The sequence below is a fragment of the Cetorhinus maximus genome, chromosome 33, assembly GCF_964194155.1.
Source record: "Cetorhinus maximus chromosome 33, sCetMax3.hap1.1, whole genome shotgun sequence".
In the NCBI taxonomy this organism is placed as follows: domain Eukaryota; kingdom Metazoa; phylum Chordata; class Chondrichthyes; order Lamniformes; family Cetorhinidae; genus Cetorhinus; species Cetorhinus maximus.
Genome location: NC_135911.1, coordinates 6,957,161 through 6,969,377, shown reverse-complemented (window position 1 = coordinate 6,969,377; position 12,217 = coordinate 6,957,161). Strand labels below are relative to the sequence as shown.

Sequence of the window (12,217 nt, the reverse complement as noted above, 5' to 3'; positions counted from 1 at the left end):
TTGCGACAAGCGTTGTAACCAATGGAGATTGATGGATTTTGTTGGCTAGGAGTGCTAAGGATAACAAAACAAAGGTGGTTAGATACAGATCAACCATGATGCAGTGAATGGTAGAATGAGCTCAAGGGCATCATCCTGATTATAGGGTCTTTTTAATGTAAACTGGGGGAAATTAATTTTCACCTGATCTTGTTTTTCATTGATATTTCTCTCACTTAGCTAAGTATGTGCTGTTAAATCAAAATGTTGGGCTGCCAGTTTTATAGGAAACATGTTAAAGATTTTCTACCCTCTGAATTTTCCCAGAGAATAAGCACATTGTTTCTTGGAGCAGTTTTTTTAGAACCTGTATAATCTTATGTTGCATTCTTATTCCTATTAATTAGCCATTATTCTAACCATATAATTCTCATGAAATTGTGTCCATTAACAAAGCTGGAGTAAAGGTCTTACACAAATGTAAAAGTTGAAATCAAGAAAACTTTGACAACAAAACAACAAAAATATCCAAATAAAGTAATCATATGTGCAAGAAGGGTGTATGAATAAACATTTGGAAGCGGCATCAAAATTAACATTGAGCGCTTAAATAAATAAAAATTAAGAGATAGTCATTGGTGTGGGAAACGTGGGCTGATTGGTTACATTTAAATGGAAATAATAGACAAGAAGGAAATAACAGCGGTCTTTAATGAGTACGTCAAATAATGTCAGTTTTCAGTCGAGGAGAGGAACCTGTGCTTATGCGCAGGAACCTAAAATAAGGCGAAAGGACAATTGCATTGAAGCACCTCAGAGTGCAAAATGATCAATGGAGACAACTTAAATACCATTGCACTCCCTGACTGTCTGTTGTGACCATTGTGAAAGGAATGTAATGTTCATTGATTGTATTGAAGCACCTCAGGGTGCGACATGATCTATGTGGAAAACCTGAATATGATTGCACTTTTTGAGATGGTCATTATGAAATGTTTTGTAATATTCTTTCAGGTATTTTATGAATATGATATATTTTTGCAAAAAAAAAACAAAATAGCGGACTTAATACATGTTTAAAAATGATACTGGATCAATTAAAGTAAGCAAATATCTAGCACCCAGAGTAAGGTGATAGATATTAAAAGAAACAGGTTTGAAAATTACAAATGCTTTGGCAATAATTGAATAAATTTAAATGTAATAACATTTTAGGGCAGCAGAGGGAGGGCAATAGAGCCTCTTAGTTCAACTTTAGCTGTAAGGAAGATACTGGAATCTTTCACCGACAGATTGGTTAAGCATTTGAGCAAATCATATGTAACTAACCGAATTAAAGCTTTTGAGGAAATCATTAGAAAGATGGAGATGAATGCCTATGGATGTCTATGGACATTTGATAAAGTGCCACATAACAGGCTTGTCAGCAAAGTTAAAGCCCATAAAATAAATGGGAAAGTACCAGCATGGATACGAAGCTGATTGTGACAGGAAATAGAACAGCAGCAAATTATTGTTTTTCAGATGGGAGGAAAGTATACAGTGGGCTGCCAGGGGTCAGTGCCAAGGTCAATGCTTTTTTTCATCTGCATTAATGGCCTAGACTGCAGTGTGCAGGGCACAATTTCGAAGCTGATGGATGACACGAAACTTGGAAGTATTGTTGAGGTTTAGGAGCATAATGATACACTGCAAATGCACATGGGCAGGTTGGTGGAATGGGTGGACATTTTCAAAATGGAGCTTAATGCAGAGAAGTGTGAACTGAAGTGGATGCAGGAGCTATATTGGGCTATATTTGCAGAAATCTTTAACATGACTGGACAGGTTGAGAAAGTGGTTAACAAGGCATATGGTTCGAGGTACCAAATGCCCTACTCCTGCTCCTATTTAATCAGTTTTTATGTGTTCTTGCGCTGGTTTAGACCTGGGGTCAATGTACTGGTGACAGCCAAAATCTTTGAACTCCCTCTCTAACATCACTGTGGGTGTACCAACATCACATGGGCGGCAGCAGTTCAAGAAGGTGGCTTATCACCACCTTCTCCAGGGCAAGTAGAGATGGGAAATAAATGTTGGCCTAGCCAGCGACCCCACAACACAGGAATGAATGAATAATTTTAGAAAAGCTAGAATACTTGTACATGAACTCAAATTTACAGAAATGGGAGGCAGGGCAATGGAGCACTCGAATAGTCTAGTACATGGGGTAACAAAGACACGATAACAAAGAAGCAGAGAATGTAGATGCACATTCTTCCCCCCACTAATTGGAACGCTTCACTCGGAACTGGCTGGGTTCATCTGAATGTATTTTGATCTAAATGGAGCATCAAACATCTCGACCTGGGTGACTCACTGCTGCACTGCTGATCTCCACCAGCACCGATAACTTAAACAATTACATTGTGAAAACCCTTACAGGAAGCCCCTACATTCGTTTTCAACAATATGTGCGCACAATACTAAACCTAGCCCGACACGTAGAGATGCTGCTTGGACGGCGATCAGATTAATCAACGGGTGTATTAGAACAAGAATAGAATTTTACAATGTAACTGTTCCAGAACAAAATTGACAAATCGTTACGATTGACATGTTTAATCCCTCCTCGCCTCCACCCGAGCACCAACCTTCGCATTTGTCATTTGCCCCCCATTCGATCCCTGCCTTCCTAATCGCTTAAAACCTTCTCTTAAGTTCTCAAAGTTCGGATAAAAGGACAGCGACCCGAAATGTTAACTCTGTTTCTGTCTCCACCGCTGCTGTCCGACCCGCTGAGCATTTCCAACATTCCCCTCCTTTTTTAAAACAAAAACAATCTTTGAATGAAGCGAATCTTGCCGACTGTTCCTTGTGCTTATCGACTGATAGAGAGTATGTACATAAGCACATAAGGGATAAAATAATTTGACCACTCCAGCCTGCTCCACCCAGTCAATGAGATTATCATTGGTCTGATTGTGGCACCCATTTGACTCTGGTTTCTTACAACAAATACCGTGCTGTGGTTTTCAAGCTGATGTTTGAAACATTATCAAAGGAAATAAGAGCAAGCTGTAGGCTGTCAGACTGAGGATATGGTTTTCAATACTTATTTCATGTTCCCTGCCTCAATCAGGGTATCCCATGGCTGTCTGCGCTAAATTTGGGGGTGGCTGGTGATTATGTATTTAGGATTCCTGCAGCGGTTGCTGCTGGGTTCTCTGTAATGCTACCTGCTGGGAAGGTTGAAATGCTTCTATCTGGCCAAGCATTACACTTACCTATTTCTATTGACAGGCTGTTGCATATCTGATTTGATCTGCTGTTATCTGTTGGGCACGTTTTATTGGATGAATCGGGGTCCGAGATTTTTCTTGTAGCTGGGTTCAGAGTACGGGTCGCTGAAATACTGGTTGCAGCTGGGGTCGAATTGTTCCTTGCAACCCTTTTCCATGTGCTGTTTGCAGCTGGGACGAATGTACTGGTGGCAATTGGTGTCGATGGTTTGGTTGCAGGAGGACTCGGAGTGCGGGTTGGAACTGCGGCCGATGCCCTTGTTGCAGCTGGGATTGATATATTGTGTGCAGCTGAGATCCATGTACTGGATGCAACTGGAATTGATCGGCTTGTTGCAGCTGGGGCTGATGGACTGGTTGCAACTGGGATTGATGTGCTGGTTGCAGCTGGGGCCCGTGTACTGGTTGGAGCTGGGATAGATGTATTGCCTTCAGCTGGGGTCGATGTACCTGTTGCAGCTGCGATTGGTGTACTGTTTGTAACTGGAATTGATCTGCTGTTTGCAGCTGATGTCCGTGTACTGATTGGAGCTGGAAATGATCTGCTTTCAGCTGGGGTCAGTGTAATGGTTGCAGCTGGGGCCGATGTGCTGGTTGCAGTTGAGGTTAATGAGCTCATTGCAACTGGGATTGATTTGCTGGTTGGAGCTGCATTAGATGTACGTGTTGCAGCTGCGACTGATATATTGTTTGCAGCTGGGGCCGCTGTACTGGGTGGATCTGCGTTAGATGAATTACTTGCAGTTGGGGTCGATATGCTGATTGCAACTGAGGTCCATGTACTGGTTTCAACTGGGGCTGATGTGCTGGTTGCACTTGGGGCCAATGTGTTGATTACTGCTGGGGTCGATGAGCTTTTTGTTGTCGTGACAGATGTCCTTGAACCTAAAAAGACAGTAGGACACACTAAGTTAGTGGAGGTGGTCGCATTTTGGTATTGTCACTGGCCTTCTTGGGACTGGGGTTCGAATCCCACCACAGCAGATGGTGAAATTTGAATCCAATAAAATTCCATCAATGACTACAAAACGATTGCCATAAATACCCACCTGGCTCACTAATGTCCTTGAGGGAAGGGAAATCTGCTGTCCTTACCTGGTCTAAATGTGACACCAGACCGACAGCAATGCGGTTGTCTATTAAATGCCCCCTGAACAAAGGCAATTAGGGCTGGACAATAAATGCTGAGCTAGCCAGCGACACCCACATCCCATGAACGAATTTTTAAAAATATTTAGTTGCTAAATGGTGTTGAATCTTAAAACCTAATGGCTAAATATCAAATTTTAGGAATAAATGCAATTTATTTACCACAGCTGCCCTTCACTCTATCATACCCCTTCCTTTTTTGTTGTTTTCTCCAACTTCCCTACCCCATCCCTGCCTCTGCACTTGATAAAACCTATTATATCTCCAAATTCTCCACCTCTAGCTGGAGTTCCTAAGAAGAGTCGTATTGGCTTTGAAACATGAACTCTGTTTCTCCCTCCAAACAGGCTGCCAGACCTTCTGAGCTTTTCCAGAAATTTCTGTTCTCACTTCCCTAACGTGCCCCAGTTCTGCTAAAAAAAAATCATCAACCTGTTTTTATTTTATGAATTAATTGAATCTTGCTGGCAACTAAGACGCCTGTTTTCAGATAAACAGAAATAATTTCACGAAGATGGTCTTGGAGCTTGTGGTTATGATGATGGTCAAACTGTCGGTGCCCACTGTGCAAAATGTCTGCGCTCTCCATATGCGCAGCTAAACACGGAATCTGCAAGTTGCTCTCAGTAATACCGTACTCCTGCGCAGGGTCCACCGTTGCAGATATCACAGATGCAATCAATGAATTCATGGGAGCTTTTTCAGACTTCAGAACCAATGAAGATGATATGCTTTGATTAATCAGGTGTACCTGAGTTGTTAATGCTGTTGAAATCCGAATTTTACAAATGTGGAATAACATTTTAAAATAGAATGATTTTAAAAATAGAATGTTTTTAAAAATCATACAATTATCTTTTATTATAGTTTGTAAAGTTCGTATGATGTTTCAGGTCCTATTTGTCTCACACTTGTCTGTCCCAATCGTTATTTGGCTTTCTGTCCAATGGTTATGAATTATCATTGCAGATTTATTATTTCTCTTTTGCTTAATGCTTTGCTGTCTGTGCAAGTCCTTCAATCTGATTGATTGTCCTGTCTGTGCTAGATGCTAGGTGTCATATACAGGGTCAAATTGGAGCACATGTTGAAATTGATACAGGCAGAAGTTAATATAGTGCAAAAATCAATTGTTACTAACGCTTTACGGATCCCTGTCAATTCCAAGACACAATATTTAATTCCAAATAAAAGCACAAATCTATTCCTAGCTTCATATATCATAAATCCCTGGTTGGTTGCTGTTCCTGCAAAATCTGCTTGTATCTCAGTTACAATTCCAAGACACAATATTTAATTCCAAATAAAAGCACAAATCTATTCCTAACTTCATATATCATAAATCCCTGTTTGGTTGCTGTTCCTGCAAAATCTGCTTGTATCTTAGTTACAAAGCTCACTCTGTGTGCACTCTGGAGTGAACCATTCTGCTCTACGGTTTGAGAAATTAGGTCATGCTGTGCTTTCACAGTGTTCAGACCCTTTACCAAATGGGTTAGGGCTCCTTTCCCCTGAGAAAAGGCCAGTGGCGAGCTCATAGAGCGCTTCGGAATTATCAAGGAGTTCAGTAGTGGAGACGTTTCCAATTATGGGAGAGCTGAACTACGGTCTTCAATATAAGATAGGCACTGAAAAGTCAAATATTGATGCAGGAGATACGTGTTTACCCAGAAAGTACTGTGAAATGTGGAAATCGCTATCACAGGGATTGGTTCAGATATGTATAGATACATCTAAAGGGAAAGGCATATGATGGGGACAGGGATATCAGGATACGTTTACAAGAGTTTGATGGAGTAGGATGAGGTGATGACGATTGTGTGGAGAAAATGACAGCATTGACCAGTTGTGCCGAACAATCTGTAACTCTTCTGTAAATTTTCCTCAATTTCACGTGACCAAGCTTAACGGGTACAGCTTTAGAAATATAATGAGCACCGCCATAACAAAGGGGCCCTCTGGCACTGGCAGCCACAGAGAGGTCATCACACTGAAGCAGTACTAACCTAGGGGATCTGATGCAGGACACAGTGGTGTGCGGAGATCAGAGAAGTTGGCATGTTCTCCTTAGAACAGGGAAGGAGTTTTAATAGATTTGAATAATCGTTCAAAATCATGAATGGTTTTGATAGAATAAATTAGAATCGATTGTTATGACTGGCAGGAGGGTGGGTCACCGTGGAACACCGATTTATGATAATTGGCTAAGGAAAAATAACGGGAACTGCAGATTTTTGCGCATTGGTTTGTTGTGATCGGAAATACACTGCCTGAAAGGGCGGGGAAGGCAGATTCAATAATAACTTTGAAAAGGGAATCAGATAGCTGCTTGAGACAGGGAAATTTGCAGGGCTATGGAGAAAGAACTGATGGGACTGATAGGATAGTCATACACGGTCTGGTTCATTGCTGTTTTGTGGAGATTCTAGTGTTTGTACGATTCACTGAGATGGGATGAACTTTCCAGAAACTTCCTTTTGCATGCCAAACACTTCCTATTCAGGGGAAAAAAAAGCTCAGCAACTCAAGGGCATTGTCAAGTGTAATGTTAACCTTGACATATAAAGCTAATATCATTGATCATGTCCGCAGTGGTTGTGTGACCATTACCTGTGGAAGTGCTCACTACACCGTTGCACAGGTTGCCCTCACAGCATTCCAGCGTATTCAGCATTATGGAAAACTCTACCAAATTTAGCATGCGGCAGATATTCTCAGAAACGCATCCTTTGGTAATAAAATTCAGCCCAATCGGTACTAGAAAGAGACAGAAAAGAGATACGCCTCAGTAGAGCAGATCCTTATTTTTTAAAAAGTGGTCCATCATCCAGATGTGGAAGTCACTGAAGGACAGCGATAAACTAGATGAAACATTATGACAATTCAGTACCTTCACTGTCACTTTTAATGTCACCAGCATTTCATTCTTAGATTCATTTTTACCGCAATTCAAACCCTCAGTTTGCCTTTCGAGGGATTTGAACCATGGCCCAGATATGTCAGCTTGTTTTTTGGAATGTTCACAAACTAACCAGTGCACTCCCTTGCCCACCAAGTAGTCCCCAGAAGGACAGCCAGTTAACTGGGGATGTTGACTTACAGCCAATGTTCAGTTTAAGGTGTGCGTGTGCATCGGAGAGAGGCAATCTGTGATTGGAGGAACTATGAGCTCGGAAAGAAGGGAATCTGTGATTGGACGAGCTGTGAGCTCGCGCTGGGGGAATCTGTGATTGGGGCAGCTGCGAGCTCGAGAGGCAGGGAATCTGTGATTGGAGGAGCTGTGAGCGCAGGAGAGAGGGAATAGGTGATTGGAGGAGCTGTGAGCTCGGGAGAGAGGGAATCTGTGATTGGAGGAGCTGTGAGCAAGGGTGGAAATGGGTGTGGGGGGCGGGGGGGGTAAGAGGAGGGGAAGCGTGAAAGGCAGGTGAGGTGGGAATGGGGAGGTGGAGGTGAGGTCTGCCCAGAAGTGTGCAACGCACTGGGGCAATGGTGGGAGTCTAGAGCTGGACAAGGGCACCGAGCTTCCAATGGACTCAGCTTCAGGGGGTGAGAGTCGGTTAAAAATCATCGATCAAGATGCGCGGGTAGTGGGAGAGCCTAGGAATAATTCCATTGTAGCTGGAGACTGAGGGTGACATGAAGGGCTGAGCTAGATCAAACTGACAAGGCCCAGGGAGTTTCTGGTTGGCAGCCCTGGGTTAGAGCGGGATCACAAGAGCCCCTCCCTTTCAGCAGCCCTCAATGGTCACGGTCTCAATCTGGACCTGAAAGACCCAGAGCAGCCCACATCAACTGCAGTTTACAAACCCAGTGGATATGGCCATCATGGCTCGATAAACACACACACACAGAGTCTGGGATAAAGGTGATCAATGGATTTAGTCTGAATAAGCACCTTACTGCTTTCAGACAGGCTATGGCGAAATAGCCGGGGGACCGGGAATCCTGGACAGCTTTCAAAAAGCCAGCATAGGTACAATGGGTCGAATTGCCTCCTCTCCTGATGTGTTGAGCATGATTCTCTTTACCAGAAAAGAATTCCCTTCAAACTGACAAGAGTGGGACAGGCCTGAATTTCGAAGGGGAAGTTAAATGGTGTATCTTAGCAATGGAAGAGAATAGTTAAACATACACAAAATCTGCTGGCCTGCCGCTTCTATGCAGCGGCTCTCTGCTCCCGTGCACTTCACTCTTTGTTGGCTGTTACTGCAGGACTCGGACGAGTTGTTATAACATCCGATACATTCCAGTCCATTCAGTGTGGTATTGGCGGGCTCTGAAACACAAAACAAATAAAAGGCAATATTCATTGGATGGAACCAATCTTGTCATTCCCCTCAGAACCCCCTTCATAAAATTTCAGTTTAACAATCCCATCTGATTCGCTTGAAATCGGCCACCTGCGTCAGTCCCCGCCTGATATTCCTTTCCAGTTGGCTGCAATGCTACAAATTTCAAACTCACGACCACTACCATCTCGATGGGCAAGGGCAGCAGATAGATGGGAACACCACCACCTGGAAGTTCCCCCTCCAAGTCACTCACCCATCCTGACTTGGAAATATATCGGCCGCTCCTTCACTGTCGCTGGGTCAAAATCCTGGAACTCCCTCTTTACCAGCACCGTGGGTGCACCTACGCCACATGGGCTGCAGGGGTTCAAGAAGGCAGCTCACCCACCACCTTCTGAAGGGCAACTAGGAATGGGCAATAAATGCTGGCCCAGTCAACGAAGCCCACATCCCGTGAATGAATTTTAAAAATTTAAACAGGGGCAGGCGCGGATTTGGGGGTAAATTCGAATCTGACTCGCCCATCTTGCCCGACGGCCCAAGATAAAGTCTACCCCAGCCATATCGGCTAGGAATTCCTTAATGCGGGGTGGTGAGGATTCAGATGGAGCAACAGTGCGCCATGAATTATTACCCAGTTCTCACACGGGCCAAATGCCCTCTGTGGGGCCTGGAGCAAGGATGGATATGGGGGAACTCTGGCTGACCTCAATGAACGGTGATTTTTAAGGGCGTTGCACTAAACTGTGTCCATCAACCGGTCAATCCAGGTCATGACAGATCGTGTATTCATGACGACAGCTGATAAGTTATACATAGTGCCATAATACAGTAAAACCAACCATGACTTTTACAGGCGAGTTATCGAACATAATGCAGAACCCAGCCACAGAGAAATTTGACCAAAAGCGTGATCAAAGGGATAGGTTTTCAACGACGTGAGAGAGGTATTGGTGGGGCGAAGTGGGGGATGGGGCGGGAAGGGGAGTTGGTGAGCGCGGGAGGCGCGTTGGGCTGGAAACCCCATCGTTTCGGGACCTGGAAACTGATAAAAAAAATCAAGGCAACGCATTGCCACGTTCATTAAATGCATCCCCTCGGATGCGAATCAGAATATCAGGCGCTGTGACCTTACCTGCGACTATCTGATCATTACAGCGGGCAGACTGACAGAAACTGCTCCTCCGGGAGATGAACACCACTCCACTGTTGAAAGAGCAGTCTTCCAAGGAACTGCGGCACTGTTGTTTAATTCGACTCTTCGTTTTTCCCTCTGTGAAGATGCAATTGGAACTTGACACCTTATTATTCAAGATTCAGGCTTTGATCAATGTGATTTTTGTGGATAGTAATTCAGCTCAGCACAGCACATACCCCGGGCGATGGGGAGGCGGTGGCCTAGTGGTGTTGTCACTGGACTGGCAATCCAGGGATCCTGGGTAATATTCTGGGGACCCGGGTTCGAAGCCTAATGATGACTATGAAACCATTGCCGATTGTTGTGAAAGCTCATTTGGTTCACTAATGCTCAATGGGGAAGGAAGTCTTCTGTGCTAACTTGTTACGGGCTTCAGGTTACTCCAAACCCACAGCAACGTGGTTGACTCTTAAAATGCCCTCTTGAACAAGGGCAATTAGGGTCAGCAATAAATGCCGGCCTAGCCAGCGACCCCCACATCTCATGAACGAATGAAGAAGAGACCATTCGTCAATTCCTGGCCTTTGTCCAGGTGTGTATCTAGTTCTGTGTCTCGCTCTCCTTGAAGCAAAGAACAGTGAAGGGTAGGAGAAGGTCTTTCAGCCCATTGAGTCTGCTCTGGCTCTTTCCTGAAGCAATCTCACTGATCACACTCTCACCAACACCACCCAACCCGCCATATCACTGCAATGTTTTTCTCTATTCAATAGTATACCAATGATTAGAAGGGAGGTGAGGGTTATTTTGCCCCAGAGGTTGGCAGAGTGCATGGAACTCACTGTCTGAAAGAGTGACAAAAAGGCAGAAACTCTTACCTACTCGGATATGCACATCAAGCTCAACAGTGGGATTGGGTACAGGTATGTGAGTCTGAAAGGGTTCCTTCAGTCGGGTAATTTTCGAAATTTTTTCCTTTGTTGCATTTTCCTATTTATTTTACTTAGACCCGTATGCTCCGATTACCAATCCTTGTGGTGCTGGAAAGAATTTCCCCTTCCTTAACCAACGACATTCACATCTCCCCCGATAACAAGGTCACATTATATCCCTTTAAACCACCAATACATTCGTTTCATGGAATGTGTCCCCCTCATAATCCTCACTGGGTGTTGGGTTACAATTCACTCAGGGAGTCCGGGTTGTTGGGGTAATAGGCACTTTTACATGCATGTTTTAAACTGGTGTTATGGAGATCTATGGTAGAGGCTCGAACTCTCTTTCCATCCTTGGCTGACCAATGCTCCAACTTTTGCCTCGTCTGTGGGATGGATTTGCAGATGGATACTCAACCCTGTTTGGGCCACATTATGAATCAACCTCCCTTGGCCATCAAGTCCTGGGGTGGGTCTGAATCCCAGAGTTAGGGACACTACCCACTGCGCCACAAGACCTCCTAAATCCTGCCTCAAGTGACTACACTCACCACTGATGGGTGAGAAGCCAAGGAAGAACGATCAAAAAGAATAATGAGGATCGCCATTTTCACTCAATTTGGAATGGGTTTGTTGAAAAGCAGCATTACCGACAGTGCTTGTAGTTGAAATTGTCTGGCAGCTTGTGGTCCCAGGCTTGCAAGAAACTTCTGATAAGCTGCAGAAGCCCGAATTTGCAGAGCAGGAGAAACAGTTCAGAGATCACACTGGAAAACGAGAGATTGAGACAAATTCAATGATTTTCTGAATTTCAATTTGAGGAGATATTAATTGAGGCACATTATTCATATTGTTCCATAGAACATACAGAAATTACAGTGCAGAAAGAGGCCATTCAGCCCATCGTGTCTTCATGGCCAAAAATAGAGAAAAAGTAAAGTAGCCGCTCATTTTAATCCCACTTACCAGCACATGGTCCAAAGCCTTGCAGCATTTTGAATGCAGATCCAGGTTACTTTTAAACGAGTTGAGCATTGCAGCCTCAACCACCAACTTAGGCAGTGAACTCCAGATGCCCACCACCTTCTGGGTGAAAAAGGTTTTTTCCTCCTGTCCCCTCTAATCCTTCTGCCAGCCACCTTAAATCTATATCCCCTGATAATTGACCTCTTAGCTAGGGGAAACAAATATTCCCTTACTACCCTATCTTGGCCTCTCATAATCTTGTGCACCTCAATTAGGTCCCTCCTTAGCCTCCTCTGTTCTAAGATAAGCAAACTTATCCTATCCAATATCTCCTCATAGCTGCAACTTTCAAGCCCTGACAATATTCTTGTAAATCTCCTCTGTACTCTTGAGGCTTAGAAGCTGGAGGCTTATCACACTTGTCAAATCTTAGAATGCCTTTTCTTACACACAACCTCATCTCCTTTATACAAGTTTCTC

The 12,217-nt window shown here is 43.9% G+C and overlaps 1 protein-coding gene across 1 annotated transcript; it reads right to left on the bottom strand.

The window, feature by feature from the left end:
* Positions 1 to 741: 741 nt before the first annotated feature.
* LOC144671545 (uncharacterized) lies at positions 742 to 11,533 on the bottom strand. Its single transcript, XM_078533498.1, has 7 exons — positions 11,422 to 11,533; positions 9,837 to 9,974; positions 8,542 to 8,685; positions 7,020 to 7,166; positions 4,077 to 4,145; positions 3,246 to 3,671; positions 742 to 755 (listed from the first exon to the last, which is right to left on the bottom strand). The coding sequence occupies exons 4-7, from the start codon at positions 7,108 to 7,110 to the stop codon at positions 742 to 744; spliced, it is 600 nt and encodes a 199-aa protein (XP_078389624.1). The 5' UTR covers positions 7,111 to 7,166; positions 8,542 to 8,685; positions 9,837 to 9,974; positions 11,422 to 11,533.
* Positions 11,534 to 12,217: the final 684 nt, after the last annotated feature.